Genomic DNA, 21,077 nt, shown 5'->3' on the forward strand with positions numbered 1-21,077 from the left:
GGCTGTACTTCAACTCAGGGCAATCCTCCTTCCTCAGGTTCCAAACTGGGATTGCAGGTATGAGCTACCTTGACTGGCAGGAAAAAGTCGTTTTCAAGCTTCTCCTTTTGCACGCTGACTAAAGAATTTTAACACACACACACACACACACACACACCCTTGTTTCATGACCTTAAACATTCAGGTTCTGTGTATTTTACACACACTTCAAATATACACCTATCAAAACAATGATATTTAGTACACAGGGGTGGTGGGTAGTGGTTAGTAACAGTATCTTACTAATGAAACTAAGGCAAACCAGGTATGGAGAGTTTTAAAGGCAGGGGGAGGAAGATGAGCCCCTCCCTGAGTTGGGTTAAAGTCTCCTATCAGCTGAGAATTGAGAATTCCTTCATGATTAACATTTTCTGTGAAATGTTACTACTATAGGTAATATTGTGGTGGTGAATATTATGTTTACGTTAAAATTACTATAAAACAAAAATAAGCCCCATTTGCTCAAGGACAGTTGACTTCCTAGAATGCTGGGGACTGTTCTTGTTTGGTTGGTTGGCTGGTTTTGAGACAGGGTTTCTCTGTATAGCCCTGGCTGTCTTGGAACTCCCTCTGTAGATCAGGCTAGCCTCGAACTCAGAAATCCGCCTGCCTCTGCCTCCCAAGTGCTGGGATTAAAGGCGTGCGCCACCACTGCCCGGCTGGGACTGTTCTTGTAATTGCCTGGTCTATACTAACCCGGCATTTTGACTTCTGTGAATATCTTCTGAAGAATAGCAGGTAGATCATAATTCAAGGCAGTATACCGTATAGACCATGACATGTTTCAAGGCACAGGCCAAGAAGATTCTGTACTTTTCCACCATCTGGCCCCTTTTACCCCCTCCCCTTGTAAAACATGCTATAAAAAAGCATTTCATGTTAAAAAAAAAAAAAAAAAAAACCACAAGCTTGCTTGCCCTGGACTTCACATAGGCAGGATGTGGGCTTGACTTTCTGTAGGTGGGAAGTGCTTCAGTATGTGTTCTTGCTCCTGGTTGCACAAAGGCATGAAACACACAGCTTTGTGAGCTTCTCTTTATAAAGCACCGACTAATGGAATTAGGGACTGCAGCGCTAGAATGCTGTCTAGTGCAGTCCTGGCACCATGAGTACACATACTGTCCAAGTGTTTGTGGAAAAACCTCTTTGCTAAAATATGTATTTAAAAAAAACAGTAAAATTTGAAGGCCTGAAATAGACAACCTTAGCTAGAACTTCATTCCTCCTAAGTATTTTCAAGAAATTCTAAAACTATTACATTGTTTACAAGGAAGATCTAAACTTTAATTAGGATCTTATCAGTTAGACCTTAGTGTTACGTTTCAAACCCAGGACAAAAGGCTGAGGTACCCATTAACTTATCAGAGCCAACCTGGCCACCAGCTTCTCCTACCATTCCCCAGTCCCTACCCGAATTCTCCAGCCCAGGGGGCTGGGCTGCTCTTCCCTATAGAATCCAACCATCTATCTGTTCCTTTTATACCTTTGCCCTCTTAGCTGCTGCACCTCTCTCCCCTCTTCCTCCACCACCTCCCCACATGGCTCAAGATCATGTCTACTATGTACTCTCTCAGATATACAAGCATCACTATGAAAAAAAGGACACAACTCAGCAGTTTCATATTTGATGCTCTTCCTGAAGACCTGAGTTTGGTTCTTAGCATCCAATTCAGGCATCATAGACACTAGAAACTCCAGCTCCTGGGGATCTGACACCCTCTTCTTGGTTTTGTGAGCACCTGTGTATGTACTCACATAGTCACACACAAAATAGACAACAGAAAGTTGTTTTGTAAAACATAAACATGTAGCTGATGATTTTAGGTAAATGAAAGTCACTGGAGAGCAAGGCCCCTGTGATTCCAGCAATGGAAGGTAGAATCCAGAGAATCAGGATAGACTTGTGGCCTTGTCTCATACCAAAATAAACAACAAAACTGCATGATGATCCAGGAAAATAATGGATCAAAAAGGATTGTTCCAATAATGAATAGGATACACCAGGTGATTTAGTGCACATATGGAGGTGTGTGGCTATTAAAGGTTTATCTAGTCTTCGGCAAGGAAAATATTAACTAGGTGAATAGAAGGAGTGGGGGAGTTCTGTGAGACTGTTCTTTGGAAATGTTTATTATTTCCTTACTAAAGTTAAGATGAAACCTTTTTTTTAAAAGCTTTTTTTTTTTTTTTTTTTTTTTTGGGTTTTTCGAGACAGGGTTTCTCTGTGTAGCCCTGGCTGTTCTGGAACTTACTCTGTAGACCAGGCTGGCCTCGAACTCAGAAATCCACCTGCCTCTGCCTCCCAAGTGCTGGGATTAAAGGCATGTGCCACCACTGCCCAGCTGCATATATATATTTTTAAAGATTTATTTATTGTATGTATGTGAGTACACTGTTGCTCTCTTCAGACACACTAGAAGAGTGTATCAGATCTCATTATAGATGGTTATGAGCTACCATGTGGTTGCTGGGAATTAAACTCAGGACCTCTGAGTAATAATCCTGTGGCACATACACATGGGCTGAGATTTGGGGACTGGTAATTAACAAAGGTCTTCATGCAGTACTTTATAAATGTAGGGGTATACATACACATACTCATATAGTTTCAGAAGTTAGGGAAATTTATAGACAAGGTGAGACCCAATCTCAAGAAACTGTATATATGGATAGCTTCAAGAACATAACTCAATTGCTAATCCTACAAAACCAAGCAATTTAGCCTGAAGCTTTTATCCTACTGCCTCAAATCCCAAACTGACTTCTATCAATCAATGCTGGAACAGCAAGCATGAGAGACGTATCTTTATGGTTCCACTTACTAAAAAAGTACACCCTCTCAATGTGTGAATAAATGCTGTGAATTTATTGATTCAACAAATAGTTTGCTGAGTAACAAACAACCATTTTATAGAATATACATTGTATTGTTGGGGAAAGCGAAGTAAAATAAAAAGTTAGAAATGTTACAGCCAGGTGTGATGACACACACCTACACTCCAAGCCCTTAGGAAAACAGGAATTCAAGGCTAGCCTTTGTTTACACAGCAGCTCTTAGGTCAGCCTGGACTAGCCTTTGTTAATACAACAGTTCTTAGGTCAGCCTGGACTATGAGCAACCTTGTCTTGTTACAGCAAACAAACTCAAAACGAATGTAGGTAGTATGGAGAGAAACGAACACTAGTGCATCTAACGACATTCAAGAAGATACAAGGTCAGTGAGATAAAGGATGGTCAGCAAGGACTGGCAATGTGACCTACAAACCACTTTAGACTTTTATTCATTTATTTAGTTTTTTTGTTTTTGAGACAAGGACTCATAATATAGCCTGTGGTTATGGACACCAGGAAGGCCTCAAACTCACAGAGTCTACCTTCCTTGCTTTCTAAGTGCTGGGATTAAAGGTATGTACCATCAAGCCCAGGTCTAGGCTTAATTTTTAAAAATTACTTTTGAAGCCAGGTATGATAGCATCCCCTTTAATATCAGCACTTGAGAGGCAGGGCCGAGATAGGCAGCTCTATGAATTGAAACCAGCCCAGTCTACTTGGTGGGCATTAGGTCACAACCAAGCCAATTATTTTCCTGCTACAGAGTAGTGGTCATAAGAGTTAATGGAAGCTGGCAGACAAAGGAACACTGACAGCCCAAGCATTTTACTCTACCTGAAGAGGGAAATTTTTCACCTAATACAGACAACTTGATGGACATGATACTACATCTGTAATTCCAAGACACTAGAGGCTGACACAGGAGAATCTACAGTTTGAGATCAGGTCAGGATACATACATACCAAGTTCAAGGCTGGCCTGGGATCCATAACTTATCTTAAAACCAAAATCCAACATGTAACAAATCACCAACTGCCCAACCACTTCAGGGCCAACATACTCTCAAGGCCCCTGGCCATGTTCTACTGGTGACTTGAGCCGTGCAGCGTATGCGGTATCTCTGATAAATTTACTGGTAATACATAAAATATAGTCTAGGGTTGTGGTTGAGAATTAAGAGAAATTTAATCAAGACTAAAATCTAGATAGAATCATCCCTATAATAAAATTCTGTTAAGATTAAAAAAAAATTACTTTTTCCTTATTGGAAAATCAAAATTGCTTCAGTGTTATGATACATAGCCCAAGTAAACATTTAAATAGTATTAGCAACTGCAACAATTTGTGACAAATTGGAGAGAAAGAACATCATGGATAAACAATAGATTCCAGAAAGAAACATCTGTTACCTTTTCCAGGTCTAGCTCCTCCAACAGTATACTGGCATTCTTATTTGCTTCAGCAGCCTGCCTGTCTTTGGCTTGTACTATTGACTCCATACAAAGATGACATTTCTTCAGCATCTCCTACAATGAAAAATTGTGAACATTTCCAGCCTCAAATGACAACTCACACTTAAGAGTCCTACAAACATTAAAAACGAGCTGGGGATAGAAGGAGTAACATGCAGATATCAAATTGCAAATCTCCAAACATTCATATCAAAGAGGTTCCCACTTTCAAAATACACATTATCTTAGGCTTATCACTTGATTAAAAAAAACACTGCACATTCACATAGTGTACATGCATACACACATGTAGGCAAATAACTCATACACATAATATTTCATTCTCAAAACACACTTAAAAAAAACAACAAAAGAATATTTTATTACCTAGCAGTAAAAAAACAAATGTCTGGGCATCGTGGCACACAACTTTAATCCTAGAACCTGGCAGGCAGAAGCCAGCAGATCTCTGACTTTGAGGCCAGCCGGATATACATAGTTCCATGGACAGCCAGGAATACATAGAAAAACCCTGTCTTGAAAAACCAAACCATAACAAAACAAAAGACAAACCAAAAATACTTTGGTCCCAGGAGGCAGGGGCAGGCAGTTTTCTGAATTTCAGAGCAATCTGGTCTACAGAGTGAGTTACAGGGTACCAACAGTTTCCCTTGTCTCAGGGGAGGGGGAGTGGAAAAATAAACCCCATCTCCAATTCTTCATAAAAAAAAAAACCCACGATATTCAATAATAGAAATTCTGAGTTAGGCAAGACAATGAACTAGTTCCTAAAATGGATAGAGGGCTTCTCACTATGATGTAACAAAATACTTTATGGATTTGTTGGCTTCTTTCATGTTCAAAGGCCTATGTGAGACACACACACACACACACAAACAAAATCAACTAGTTCTTTTGTAGAATTTATTCGTATCTTCTTTATACGTCTGCCAAAATTCAAGCCACAAGTGTTGGGCAAAACAGAATCATATTGGGGCAGAACAGAATTCAGGACCCACTGCTCTATCTAACACAAAACTTCGCCTCCAGCCATGAATCCTCCTCAAATTAACAGCTATACCAACTTCTGTGATGTTTAAGTCATCAAGGTTTCTTGCTAGAGAGTAAGGATCTACTAAGTTTTTCTCAGAATAGATTATAAATCTAGCTACATCTTTTAAAAGTTCATAAATAGTATATAAACAAAACTGTTACATATTACACTTTTTTGCTCCCACCAAGTTTTATTGGCACAAAAACAGTATTAACCAAAAGTAATCCTCAGCTCATACATACAGTAAACATGAACCCCACATTACCTTATCAGTGATGGTTGCTATATACCTCATGCATTCAGAATCTGATGGAAACTGATTGACCTCTTTGACTAAGTAGCGTACCACCTTCACATGACCCTAAAAACAGATATCACTGTCAGATCAAAAACATGGTAACAGAGTTCAGTAAATCCACATACTGTCTAAACTAACATTGACATTAGTTAATGTTAATGGTGCAAAGTGAAGACCTTTGTATCTATATTATAAATGAAAAGCACAGTCTTTTCTTCCAGTGAGTTATAACTACATTTTTTCATTCTCATGTTGCCTTCCCCTAAAATAAAGAACAGTGTGAACTAAAATTCTAAAACACTCTGAATAAAAGGATGAGTATCAGCATGAAGTGACAGAGACATCCAATAAGAAAATAGCCTACAAACTTCATCATCCTTTTTTTCTGCTCTCATTCATTTTTTTAATTCTAAGTACTCAAAGTAAAGGTAATTGCCAGGCTTGATGTCACACATCTTTAATTCCAGGACTGAGGCAGGAAGACCTTTGAGAGTTCAAGGCCAGTCTGGTTTACATAGAAAGCCTAGGACAGGCAGGACTAGAGTGATCCTGCTTCAATAAAAAGGTAAAAAATTGTTAACAGAGAAGTCTGGCTGTCCATTCCTTAAACACAGTCCTAAACTAGGGAGACTAAGTGTAAGGACCAAGAGTCCATCCCGCAATAGTCACACAGAAAGAAACTCCCCATCACACAGCTTCTGAATACAAGCCTACTGTCCTTTTTCTTCAGTGTTTACTAATTTTTCTTCAGTGTTTACTAATTTCTGACATAATATTCACAATTTAGGTAATATGGATAGATAGTAGTTAGTATTGCATGTATATGCACAAACTTCTTCCTATATACATGTTCATGTGTTTATGTCATGTATGGATTCAATTCTCTTCTTCCACCTCTACATGGGCAAGTGTGCATGGAAAGTACCTTTACTAAGCCATTTTGCCTACTGTCATGTTTTAAGTTATTGGCCTATTTCTTCTCTTTTTAGATACAGAAGATCATTATGTAGCCCTGACTGTCTTGGAAGTCACTATGTAGTTAGATCAGCCAAAGCCAGTCTTGAACCTGTTATGTAAGGCAGACTGCCTTATCCCAGCTTCCAAAGTACTGGAAAATTAGGCTCTCTTTTCCTTTTAACTTACATTTATGTTTTATTCTTGGCTTTAAATGAGTATTTACAGTCTTTAAAATATTTCTGCGCTACCACTAATACAGCACCTTTCCTGTTAACATTCATTTAATAGAGGGAGGTAGGAAGGAAGGAGGGAGCGAGCGAGGAGGGACAGAATATAAGTAGGCAAGCTGTCGGACTTGGCAGTCTATTTTTGTAATCCCGGTACTTGTAAAAGAGAATAATTAATAAATGAAGACACTAACAAACAGTTGCAGAAGCATTATAGAACTTCTATATGAATTCTGACAAGACAGGAACAGTTTGTGAAGGGGAGATTTAAACTACCCAAAGAATGAATAACTAGAAAAAAATGGAGAAGGACATGGGCATTCTAGTTAAGAACAAAGGTCACCAGACAGGAGGCAGGAAAAAGATCAAGCAACAACATGACTCTCTTAATGGAAGCTGAGATTTAATGACACTAAACTGTGCTGGCTTGAGTAGCAAACCAGTTAAGAGGATCTAATATGAAAAGATACCACTGAGCAAAGAGTAGATTTAAATGCTAAAGGGAAAAAAGGGAGCAAGTGGCTGTGTGGTCTACAAGAATCAGAGGCAACAAGGAATAGAAGACAAAACTCAGTAACTGGGAGTGGTGGTGCTCACCTTTAACTGCAGCACGGGAGGCAGAGGAGCCAGATCTTTATGAGTTTGAGGTCACACTGGTCTAAATAGATAGTTCTAGGCCAGTCAACAAAGCACACTCAGACCTTATCTCCGAGGGTAGAAAAAATAAAAATAAAACCCAAAGCAAAGAAAGATGATGTCTTGTAACTTATATACTAAAAATACTACATGTTGTAGTATCCATAAGATATTTTTATGAATGAAAAGCTTTTGAAGAATTGGGGGTTAAGCTCAGACCTTCATATACATTAGGCAACCACTCCCTCTTTAAGCTATATCCCTAATGATGAATTTTTAAAGTAATAAAATTTAAAATGCTTTAATACAATAAGAAAATGCAATTTATATATGTGTTTACATACATAATTTACATATATGTAAATTATATATGTAAATTATATATAAATTATATATACAAGGCTGATCCAAGAGTATATAAGATTTAAAAGTCATCTTATATACCGTTTCAAGACAGCCTGGGCCAAAATACCCTGTTCCAAACAAATATACTCCCTGAAATTATTTGTTTTGTTTTCTAAATAAGGCTAAAACTGCATTAGGTCATCAGTGCTCTAATTTAAAGAAAATCATTTAATTGAGTCACACATACCTCTGCAACTGGACTACAGAAAGAAAAAGTTGTGTTTGATCTTTCTAAAAGTTTTATTCCTAGTTCTAAATATAGTATACTAATTTTTCATTAAACTGTTGTCAGGAGAAATCAGGCTTTTCACTGATTTTTTTCCTGACAACAACAAGGCCAGGCTTACTTCTGTAGACCTTTAATTCCAGAAACTTAGTGAGATCCCATGTCAAAGCCAAACTTAAAAACAAGACAAAACCCAAACCAAGCCAGTAACACAAAACACAAATGAATGAACAAAATCAACAATAAAAACTTACTGTTTAATGGTAATGCAAGAAATCATCCAAATATTATTTTGTGAGATGAGATTATAACTAGATTTTGAATGTGCATCTTAGAATTTGTGGTTTTATTTTACTTATTAATCTCTGTGCATACGCCCATGATATATAAATGCAGGTGCCTATGCCAGGGCATACATGCAGAGGTCAGGGGACACCTCTGTGGCACTGGCTGTCTCCTTTTAGGATTATCTAAGTTCCAATGGTGTTCTCTGGCTGCCAGGCAAGTATCCTCAGCTTTAATGTCTGATATGAACCACATCGCGGGATGTCTAAAACATTAGAGCTATTTGGTTTGGCAGTAGAGCGTTTCATTTGTACACAGTATTTCTGCTTTCATTAAAGTTATTATATCATAGATATAAGTCCAGAATAGTCACTAAGCCATGCTCTCCCTAGCACAACTGGCCATGTGCAGCGCTACAAGTGAATGAGGATAAAGAGTACTACCTTTCTAAACGCAGCCATGAGCGGAGTTATCTTGCGGTTATCTGCTGCATCGACATCTGCAGTCGCTTGCACCAGTAACTGAACCACATCTAGGTGTCCACCATTTGCTGCTAGCCATAACGGAGTGTTTCCCTTCTTGTTTCGCACGTCAATATGAGCTCCCCTAGAAATGAAAGACAGTGCTTCTTACATGAGTTGGAATGATGGGGCAGCAGTAAAAATAAGCTGCTGTGAAAATTTAAAGAAAAAAAATTTCAAGGACAAATTGTATTAGACAACTTCTGTCAAATTAAATATTCATATACTCAATGTGCTTTCCTTTTTAAAAATTACTGCATAACTCTGAACTCTGCAAATACCACTTGTTCAACACCTTAAATAAATAGTGTCAAGGAGACAAACAGTATCCTATGAAGAAATATCTATCTCAGTCCATTTGTATTTACAATATATAGAAAACAGAATACAGCACAGTACATAGAGAAAAGAATAAAGCTTTAGTGTCCAGTTGACTCATGGTAATAAGACTAACATTAATAACAATTTAAGAGTAGTCAAACCCAAACACTATGTAGGATGCCACGCAAAGGTGCTTAAGATTTTATTGTAAGGAAGGGGCGGCCTCTCTCCCTCCCCCCTCCGCCTCCCCCTCCCTCTCCTTTCCTCCCTCCCTCTCACAGAGATCCTCTGTCTCACAAGAGCTCCCATGTGCTACTACACACAGATGGTCTTTAAAACATTTTAAAGTTCACAAGCCAAAACTGACAAGCATTTTTCTAGAAAACTGACAGGTAGCTACCACATAACTAAAATGGCAACTGTTTGAGACATCGAACAGTTACCGACAACCTGAAGCCCGAAGCACTGTAAGAAAGAGTAAAGTGTACATTACATTTGACTTTTTAACACAGTGACATTGCCCTAAGAATGGTAATACACATTCATACACAAAGAATATGCTCATGACATACTTGCCAATGAGAAGTTCACAAAATTTATAATGCCCTTTATCTGCGGCTATGGTTAAAGCTGTGTCTCTTGAGGAGGGCACTGGAGGGGCATTCACATCAGCACCTTTATCCAAAAGAACTCGGCCCACCTCTGCATATCCACCAGAGGCTGCTTCCATTAATGGTGTGAGGCCAGTCTAGGTTTAATGGAAAATAAATAAATAAAAAAAAAAAACAATAAAAAAACAAACTATGGAAGAGACCAGAAACAGCCAAAGTGTTAACAATCTGAGGGAACAATAAGGTATAGTTTCTACATATTCATAAATTTCTGTACTGATACTTGTTTGAGTTACATCTAATTAAAACATGAATTCTACCTAAAATCAGTGGTATGGTGAATAGAATCTGAGTAAGATACAAGTCTGTTGATGTGAATGACACTTCATAAAGTATCCTGACCTTTACAAAATCACATTATTTTCAGCTAATAACTTATCATTAATACCTTTAAAAGTATATGCCCATGTATTTTCATGAGACTAAAAAGTAATAAAATAAACCTATTTTCCTTCTTTAAAATTATTTTCTCAAGATATTGTCACAGTAACAATGAGCAAACAACTGATAAGTTTCAGTATTTTTTTCTTACCTTAGCCCTGTGTTCAACATTTGCTTTTCGATCAAGCAGAAGACTAACCACTTCAGTCCTTCCTTGGAAGCAGGCTAAGGTAAGGGCAGTGTTCCGATTAGTTTCTATCTGAGCATTTATGTCAGAGCCCATGTCTAAAAGGAGCTTAACTGCAGCTGTATGCCCATTCATAGCTGCCAACATCAGTGGAGAAATGCCCAATTTGCTGCCAGTTCTAGAGGTAAAAAATATGAGAGAAAAAAAAGCAACAACTTTGTGTCACAGCAGAGATATAGCAATGATTAAAAAAAAAAACTGCATATAAAATTCTCTCTCATTTGTTGAGACAGACTGACTGGCTATGGTAGCTCAAAATAACCCTGAATTTCTGATTTTCTTGATTCAACCTCCCAAATGGATTACCCACCCAGTCTGGCTAAACTCTTGATTCTGTAGGATTATTTAAAATTTTAACTACTTTTATGAGCCCTTGAACCTTTTGAGAACTTTCAGTAGATGGCATATAATAACTAGCTAGAGAATGAATTCTCCATCCTATGATGATGAACCAAATATTTACCTGTTTCAGAATGATATTGTCTCTATTGCCTTAAGAAATAGCAGTTTGTATTTTTCAGTTGTGTCAACATTTTAAATACTCAAATAAAACCTATCTGAAATTTTTATTTCAAATTATAAAAGTGTTTAAACCACTAAAACAGCATTCTCCAAATATTTATAGCACAATATTCTTAATGAAGTCTCCATAGACAAAGAATAAAGCTTGCCTTGAGTTGATCTCAGCTCCTGCATTCAGCAGTATTTTGATGATGTTCACATAGCCGCCAGAAGCAGCCAGGCTTAGAGGTGTGTAATCAGAGACATTCCTGTGTTCCTTATTTGCACCGCGAGCTAACAACAACTCTACCACCTGGAGGGGGACAAAAGGTAAGCAACATGCTTTTGAAAGACATGATAATTTCAGAGGTGTCTTTCTGATTCTTTTCATTTTTACCTCAGATAACAACAGTCTTATAGAGAGCTCTCAACTTAAAAAAAAAAAAAAAAAATCAGAAATGCAAGCTCAGAGAAGATTCAAACCCAAAGAGTTTTATTTTTGCTACTTCTCTAGTTATAAAAATATTACACAAGATTCATTTTTATATACACACGAGTACATTAAAAATTTAAAGCTTTCAACCACTATTTTCTGGACACAGGTTATTAATATGCAAACCAGGCTAATAACGGACTAAGATTTGACTGCCTCCGAGGCCTGAGCACTGGGATTAATGATAATCAGTATGGTGGTTTTTGTTGTTAAGCAAAAAGAATAGCTGAAAATTGTTTTCCATATATTGGTGACATAAATAACCTTATTATATTATTCTGTGCCTATGGAAACAGCACTGAATCTTACCTATTAATAGTTACCTTGGATGCATAATTCTGTTAGATGCTGTCGGAATGGTTCCAAAAACAGTTAAAAATACTCCATCAAACAATGCAGGAGTTATGGCTGATACTACTGCTGGGTCTCAAGTGCACTTTTCTCTGAGAGCCAAATGTTGAGTATTAAGAGCTTTTTGGCCATTCAGAGACATCTCTCTTAAAGCCTATTCATTTAGATAAAGATATAAAGCAAGCAAGAATAAGTGGCTTTCATTTTGTATATATGCAGCCACATATGGAAGGTAGCAGAGGGTAGAAGACAACTTTCATTGGTTGGTTCTCAATTTCCATCTCACGGAGGCAGATTCTCTTGTGCACTTTGACACAATGAGCCATTTTCCATTTTTTCTTCTTCTTTTTTTTTTTTTTTTTTTTTTTTTACTTTTAACATTTACTAATCAGATAGTCAGGCTGTGGCAAGTTGCTTTGTATGCTGGTCTATCTGCATTACTTTAATTTACTGTATAACCATGACCCCTGACTATATATAAGCCAAGTTTACATCAATCCTTCTACCTTCACTTCCCAAGTCCAGAGGTTATAAGCATGAGCCAATAACAGGCATGAATCACATCTGTTTTAAATATTAAGTGTTCTACAGTACCTATCACATAATAAAGTAAAATAGATGTGATCAATTTTTTTCAAAATCTCATTATGTAAAGGCAATAGCATTCAATGTTTTTGTAATTTTATACTAATTTTCCAGATCATACTAATTATTTCAAAATACCTAATCTAATGATGCCAAATAAAAACAACGTGTTTTCAACCAGAAAGAAAAATTGTAACCTTTCTTGGCTTGGTTATGTTTTGAGGTATATTAAGGATGAAACCCAATGCCTTAAATATGCTTGTCGAACATGTTTACTAATAAGTTTACCTCTAGGCCACCTGTTTTATTTTTGTTATAAATAACCCATAAAAGTATGTCTTATTGTTTTTAAATCAAGGAAATTTACATTTCTTTGATTCAAAACTAAAATATTTGTCAAAATGTGAAAGAAATAGTATTTAAATCATGATTAGTATTTATAAGAGATTTAACTGCAAAACTTTCTGCCATTACATTTCTATCTAGAATTGATATTTCAAGCTAAATCATGATTAGGTATTTTAAAAGTATTTAAGGGCAAAAAATTTTTATCTGGAATTTAAAATAATTTAAAATTATTTTTATCTGGAATTGACAGGAATCTACTGTGGAGGTCTGAATAGCAATGGCCCCCGAAGGCTGGTAAATTGAATGCTTGGTCATAAGGGAGCGGTGCGCCTGGTGTGGCCTTTGCTGGATGAAGTGTGTCACTCAGGGTAGGCTCTGAAGTTTCAGAAGCCCACACCAGAGTCTCTCTTCCTGATGCCCGGACTGGAGCTACAGAAATGAGTCCTCCATCTTCGAATGCTGCCATATTCTCTGCCATGACCATAATTGTCTAAACCTCTGAAACTTTTATGGTAGTCCACAACTAAATGTTTTCCTTTATAAGAGCTGTTATAGTCTCTTCACAGCACTGGTACACTAAAAGTTTTTGGTTCTGTTGGCTTTTCTACAGGCTCTGTCTCCATGGGTGGACTGGAGCTCTCTATCAAGTTGCTCTAAAAGTCTGAGATTTACGTGCCTCTACTTACAGAGTACTAATATTAAAGACACAAGCTATCACATGCTCCTGATTTTTAAGTTTTCTTCACCCTCTTCATACACTTGTGCCCTTTTTGCTGTACTTCCTACTCCTTTGGATAGAAATTATAACATTTCTTTGAATTTGAACAGTTTGATTTGTATTACTTGATGTCATGTGTGAGCATGTATGACAAGGATGTGGCGGTCAAAGGAAAACTTCAGAAAGACTCTCTCCCCTCCCACCTGGAGATCTAGAGTCGCCAGGCTTGTTCAACAAGCCCCTTTTTAGGCTGAACAGGAAACTACATGGATGACAGCAATTTCTAGATCTAAAACTAGAAAGTTGTGAAATGCAAAAAGACAGTATCATTAGCATATCTTGCCTGTATCTCTTATACAATATATGACTTTTCTCGGAATATTATATTAACCATATTCCTACTAATATACAATAATTCAATAAATCAAACAGGTAAATATTTCCTTTATGGAAATCAAATATATGATGAGTACATATTTGCTAAACAGAAAAGTTACACTAAAGGGAAAAGTTACCTCCTGCCTGCCCCCAGAACAAGCCAAGGATAGTGGTGTATCCTTGGTTCTTTCTGACTGGGCTTCAATGTCTGCACCGTTGTCCAGCAATATCTCTACAACACCAACATGACCAGCTGTAGCAGCCAGGATGAGTGGAGTAAAACCTGAAGGGGCAAAAATGATCTTTTTACTATATGTTAAGCAAAGAAACAGTAACAACTCTTTTCTAATACACCTAAGCACCAATACTTGGCTATAAGCTGTTGATAAATACATATTTTCTATAAACATTACATATATTATAAAAGTAAAACTAACAAAAGTCAGGGCTACCTTTCTTGTCTCGGTGTTCAATACTAGCTCCTCTCTCTAGGAGTGTTTGTACCAGTTCCTCATGGCCACCGGCACAGGCAAGTGTTAGTGCAGTGTCATGGTTACTCTCAGTCTGTTAAAAAAAAAAAAAAAAAGAAACCCATCAGCTTAGTTTATCTGAATAACTTTCCAGCGTTAATAATAAACACAGAGATACATATGCGCCACTCTATTATGTCAGGACATCAAAATCTGTGGCACATGCTAGGCTGGAACGCACCATCATCCTGCCTCAGGCCTCCTCGAGTACTAGAATTTATAAATGCCTGCTAATAAGCTAGGCATACATAAAGTATTTGGATGGTATATGGGTTACTACCAACTCTTTTATCAATAAGTAGCCAAACTATGATTTGTTTTCCTTTTTTGGAGGGTGATGGTTTTGAACTTCATATCTCAGATCTGCCTTAGTTGAGGATGACCTTAAACTCTTTTTCATCGCCATCACCACTGGAGAGCTGAAATTACAAGCCTTTTCCATATGCTAGTAGCTTCAGTGACTTTCTAGTACAAATGCTAATAAAACTTTGTATCTTACTATTTTTAAATAACACTTTAAATTTTTCAGATGGAACATCACTGTATATCAGGCTGGCTTTGAACTTGTATCATTTCTTCCTTCAGCCTCTGCCTCTTTACTGTTAGGATTTACAGACACGTGTAACCATAGACATGTACACTCACACACACACACCTTCACATACAGACAAACTAGTTGAGATATGGATACATAGGTAGTGCAGAATAGTGAATGGCAGGTGGCCAGAGTCTAGCTGAGAAGAGAGTCTGAAGAGGAAAGGACTACAAAGAGAGTACTCTGAAGATCAGTAGAGAATTCCTCTGATGCCATCAGGTGATTTTCACTAGCCTGTGTACATGAGGAAACCATCAGAGGGAAAGAAAGACCAGCAGAAAAGATCCGGTATAACACTGAGAGTGGGAACAAAGGGTCAGAAATAGAGGCCTACTAATTAGAGCAGAAAAAATTAATAATATACAGGATGTAGAATTCTCTGTACAGAGAACAAGTTAGTTGTTTTGACATGCCCCCCCCCCCCAAAAAAAAACCCAAGCTGAAAAGACTTAAAATTTAAAGAATTTAGCAAGCATGGTTTCACATGCCTTTAAACCCAGTGCTTGGGAGGCAGAAACAGAGCCAGACTAGTCAGTCTATACAGCCAGTTCCACAAAGAAACTCTCCCTTGAAAAAGAAAAAAACAAAACAATACAATTGTTTTCTAGTAACCTAACTGTAAATAAAGGCCCTAAATTCTTTAAGGAATAAAACATATGAAACATACTGTATCAAAAACTGAAGACTGTAATCATATTATGAACTTCTGAAGTAATGTGTGACTAACATGACCAGTGGAGTACTAACAGATTCATAATCCTTTTGTTTCTTTCTGAGACAGAATCTCACTCACTTATGAATGCTGGGAATACAGGTGAATGTCACCATACCTGGCTTCTGAGATAGGGCCTCACTATAGAGTCCAGGCTGGCCTGGAATACTCTATGTGACCCAGGTTGGCCTCAAACTCAGAAAGCTATCTGCCTTGATTTGCAAAGTATTTTTAACTTAATTAATCAGTCTGACTAAAACATTGGAAAATGTTTTAGGTAGTATAGAAAAATGAACATGTGAATGTACTTTTGCCACTATATAGTTGGATTTAAATATAAATAAAAGTATTTCCAAAACAAATCCATGCACAAAATTGAGAAGTCTGACAGGCTGACAAACTGGGTAGGAGAAGCCTCTGTAATGGGCTCAGGTAATAAACTCACTATACGCTTTGTAAGTCCTGTGTCTATGGCTTTGAGACAGGATCTCTGTATGTAGTCCTCTCTTGGAACTCTTTGTGTAGACTAGCTGGCTTTGAACTTACAGAGATCTGCCTGCCTCTCCCTCCCAATGTATTATGGTATGGTGGGTTTTCTTTGGGGAAACTGATGCTGGCCTGGGAACTTACAATCCCACCCTGAACCCAGTAAGAATAGAATCACAGTCATATGCAACTGTGTCAGGCTAGCTCTATTTCCTCTTGGATGATATGTTTATATTCTATTACCATACTGTTTGCTTTATCCATCCACAGATGAGTTAAAAAAAATTGTCTTTGTTTTGCTTGTTTTTGAGAGGCTCTCACTATATAGTCTAGGATAGCCTTGAATTCAGAGAGCTACCTTTGCCTGCCTCCTAAACCCTGGAATTAGACTTGGTGCCCATGAAACTCTTAAAAGCTGAGGGACTTATGCTATGTTTCCATTCTAGGAAACATCAATGGAATGTTCAATGAATGACAGTAGCTGTAAAAAGTCACATATCCAAAGACTTACTAATACAAATTTATATAAAATATTCATGTTCTTCTAATATTTACATAACATAAGAAGCCATACCCTCCCAATAACTGTAAATATAAAATTCCATTACAAAAAACTAAAAACAAGACAAAAAGTGTAACTGATCAAGAGTCAAGAAATGAGAAAAAGCCTACTAGTCAGTGATGGAGGGAGGGAGCCGCAATAGCTGCTCTGCAGAAGAGCTGGCAGAGACAAAGCCACTGACTGCAGAGATCAGGGATGGCCACAAACGAGAGGTGCACCAACTACAACAATGGAGAAGGACATGAAACTTCAATGAGTAAGTAACAGTTCTGTGTTTCAGTATATGCTCTTCATTTTACATTTGATATTTTTTTAAAAAAAGGAAAAGAAACTGTGCCTTATTTCAGAGAAAAGGAAACAGAAACTCATATAAAACAACAACTTTCTGATGGCTACATTAAACTGTAACTACTAAAGATGGGCTTTTAAAGACCAAAAAGGACATTCTATATGGCAAACTGTATCACAAAGACGACCTAAAAGTATTCTGAGACTGTTAAAAATACCTGTCCTATCCTACCCACTTTCTCTGTTAATTATATGCAATCTACAGATAGGTTTAGGTTATTTGTTGTAAAAATTCTTCTGGAGACTAAAGAGTAATTTATAATAGCAATGTCTCACTTAAATGCATACAAATATACAAAATATGAAAAAGACAAGAATGAAAAAATTTAGGTGATCAATAAAACATGTATTATCATAAAACATGTATTTCACTAATATTATTTTAAAGCATCATTTTCCCCAAGTGCTCTGTTCCATGTTAGGTTTATAATGTAAACATAGGATTCCGCAGAATCTTGTCAATGACTATACAGAGTAATGTTAAGTAATTTAAGTAAAAGCTATTAAAAAAAAAAAAAACACCTTGAACTATTATTTTGAAAAATCAAAAAAAAAAAAAAAAAGAAATTTAAAGCTGAAAAAGGAGAGTTGTCAAATTCTTTAGGGAGTTGAAATTAGTTACAAGGAGGAGGAGGCACACTCCATTTTATTTTTTTCATTAAAGTTCTGAAAGATTGCTTCTATCCCACAAACAATTGGACAATTTCAAAGTGACATCACCTTGCTTTTATAATCTACTAATGAAAACTGGAAATATTAACAATGATTTACAGTGCACAGAAAGAAAGAGTGTCTGAAAGGTAAAGAAAGGACAGATAGAATCTTTTACGGAGTTATCACCACATACTGGCCAAACAGTTACTTTATTACTTCATCAAGTATCAAAGGCAAAATCTCAAACATGGGAAAAAGAAAGGAAGAAAAACAACACTGTGTGTCTCTATGTATAAAAACCAGGCATGATAATAGCTCTCAGAGACTCAGGATGGGTATTTGTTGGTGAATGTTTGAGTTGGAGGCCAGCCTGATCTACATAGTGAGTTCTACGACAACCAATGATACACAGTGAGAAACTCTCAAAAACAATAAAACAGACAAGCACCTTTATAAATTATTTACATGACTAGGTAATACAACCATACACATGACTTAATTCAAAGGAGTACAAAACATGAGAGTATTGTAGAAAAATAAAACCCTTCAATAAGCCAATTATTATGCACGTTGAAAAAAATCTAGTACAGGAAGCAAACTTATTCCTAAACTACTTATATTTTAAAACCAGGAAGGACTGAAAGCTAAATATTTTTAAATACCTGCAAAAAAGAAAATCTTCACAATTTCAAATATTTCCTCCTCTGATACAGCCATATTACGTGCAAGTTTAACTAACATTTTAAGTATCAAACAAATGAGAAAAAATTGGCAAATTTCAACTTAATTTTAATGAACTGCCTTTCTAAGAACAACTTGTATGAATCAGGGACAGAATGCATGTCATCTTTCTTTGAGACTATATCATTATGAATATAGGCTGCCCTCAGGATCTCCCTATCTTGTGTGCTGAAGAGGCTACGGAAGGGTACACGTTCTCCCAGAACCTGAGTTGAAATGAAGGCAGGCGTGAGATGCCACATGGGTGATAGGTACTTTGCAACATAGGTACTCTGCAAGAATGGCAAGTACTCTCAAACTCAAACTCTCTCCAACTGATACAAGCTACAATTTTAAATGAAACTGCTTTTGTGTTTTGTTTTGAGACAGAGTCTTATTATTAATACATACTAGGCTAGTTAGCCTCCAACTCCCAATTCCCCTGCCTCAGACTTCCAGAACACAGTAGAAGGCCTTAATGCACAGTAAATGCCTTCTCAGGTATTTATATCACTCCAGTGAAACTAAACTCTTCTCTGCATTACAAAATTGGGAGTAATAGAAAAAAAAAGCATCTAAATAACATTTAGGCAATTGAAGTAAAAGACAATGTCACATACTTTATAGTTGTGATTTACACTTCTTTAGGAGTTGGAGGAGGAAACACTGAGTATGTAAGATTCTGAACTCTAGACTGACCTATAACTTGAGATAATCCTCAACCTTCAAAGTCTAAGGATCACAGACATGAGTTGTTATATCCAACTATAATTCGCATTCAGCTACAACTGTGAGACTTGACATTAAGCAAGTTAAACTTAATAGTTTATGTAACCCTCAAACATGCTCTGTACCAACATATGACATTGAACTTTTGATTTTCCTGATTCAACCTATGTGCTGAAATTAGAGGTATATATCATCATAACAGGTTTAATATGGTGCCGGGGTGGGAAACCCGGGATTATTTGCTTGCTAGGCAGTATTCTACCAACTGTGCCATATTCCTAGCCCACATCTACACCTTTGAAGAGATATTAACAGATGGAAATAATGGATACAGTTTTTAAATTAATTTTTCTCATATTCTAACTTGAGAAAAGTCCATAGCAGTTTAAGAATAAAGACAAGAAGTTCAGGCATATATAATATGCATGTGATAGCAAAGAGGCTAACACATTTGTTCATAGGCCATGCGCAAAAAAAACATCTAGTACTTTCTTACACCTTCATGTTACAAGTCAGATTTCATACAAACAAGAAATAATTCAGAGTTACTGAAGTTCAACCTCCAAATTTTATTCACAACTTCGTAAAACTTTATGCCCAGTTTGTGCTAGGGATCAAGTTCAGGAACTCTATGTCCGAATACTTCTGAATAATATTAATTAAAAGAAAAAAAGACTTTTATCCCATTTAAGAGTGTTCAATCTCTCATAGTAGCTCTGCAGTCTGGTAGTAGTCAGTATTTCATTTGTGTGTTCCAGCAGAGTTTGGTCATACAAATCAAACTATTATTATCAGAGTTGATGGGATTTTTATTCTAGTATTAAATATTTTTAGAGATTATATATTTTTACAAACAGAATTTAACACTTTTATTATCTCCTTGACACAGAAGCAAAATTTTTAAATCAACTTCAATAACTAAATCAGGAAGAAGTGTGATAATTATCATTTCATTTGTTCCGTTTGTTTTCTTATGTGCAAAGATGTTTCTACATCTAGATATGCACAAATAGCAAACTTAAGTCATGTTAGGCAAAAATGCAACAAGTTTTTAAAAGCCTCAATGTAGAAACCAGACATATATTTACAAAACAACTTATTTATTCATCTATTTGTTTCAGATTCATGTATCCTATGTGTGTTTTGCCTACATTTATGTGCACCACATGACTGCCTGGTACCCTCAGAGGCCTGAAGAGGGAACTGAGTCACCAGGAACTTGAGTTAAGGATGGCTGTGAACCACCACGTAGATGTTGGAAACCAAACAGTGGGACCCCTGTAAGAGTAACAGGTAATCCTAACTGCTGAGCTCAAGTTCCCAAACATGGATATTTTAAGGATCCACAGTCAGATCACTTTTTTGTTTGTTTTCATTTCTCAAGACAGGGTTTCTGTTTTAGTCTTGCCTGTCCTGGAACTTGCTCTGTAGACCTAGTTATCCTTGGACTCAGATATTTGTGAGTGCTTGGACTAAAGGTGTGTGCTACTACCCACCATTGTCTGGCAGCAGTCAGTCAAATCTTTATATATAAACAAAAGTACATTTTAATTTTGTAAATTCTCAGCTAATTTATATGGTTATTGGTTAAGCAGTACAAGTAAAATAATTTCATCATTAATATCTTAATATTCAGTAAAATCACAGTTGTGCGCTCATTTTATTTGAAATAGTTTGGAAAACAAGAACTTAACTTTACATTAAGGGCCCCTACACAGTTTCTTGGTCCCCTAAAAATCAGTACACACTTCTCGTCAAATGCAATAGTCTCGAGATCTAAAGGACAAGAGAAATACTGCATATTCAATGTAAAG

The 21,077-nt window shown here is 36.7% G+C and overlaps 1 protein-coding gene across 5 annotated transcripts in view; it reads right to left on the reverse strand.

The window, feature by feature from the left end:
• The window catches only part of Ankrd17 (ankyrin repeat domain 17), a 134,260-nt gene that overhangs the window by 27,897 nt on the left and 85,286 nt on the right, over positions 1 to 21,077 (reverse strand). For all 5 annotated transcript variants that reach the window (XM_028752657.1, XM_028752655.1, XM_028752654.1 and 2 more), the window contains 8 exons: positions 14,380 to 14,491; positions 14,065 to 14,210; positions 11,225 to 11,367; positions 10,458 to 10,671; positions 9,827 to 10,002; positions 8,856 to 9,018; positions 5,644 to 5,739; positions 4,283 to 4,399 (listed from right to left, as the gene is read on the reverse strand). In XM_028752657.1, coding sequence (XP_028608490.1) covers positions 4,283 to 4,399; positions 5,644 to 5,739; positions 8,856 to 9,018; positions 9,827 to 10,002; positions 10,458 to 10,671; positions 11,225 to 11,367; positions 14,065 to 14,210; positions 14,380 to 14,491 — 1,167 coding nt within the window. The remainder of the gene's footprint in view (positions 1 to 4,282; positions 4,400 to 5,643; positions 5,740 to 8,855; positions 9,019 to 9,826; positions 10,003 to 10,457; positions 10,672 to 11,224; positions 11,368 to 14,064; positions 14,211 to 14,379; positions 14,492 to 21,077) is intronic.

The sequence above is a fragment of the Grammomys surdaster genome, unplaced genomic scaffold (assembly GCF_004785775.1).
Source record: "Grammomys surdaster isolate TR1022 unplaced genomic scaffold, NIH_TR_1.0 125928, whole genome shotgun sequence".
NCBI lineage: Eukaryota > Metazoa > Chordata > Mammalia > Rodentia > Muridae > Grammomys > Grammomys surdaster.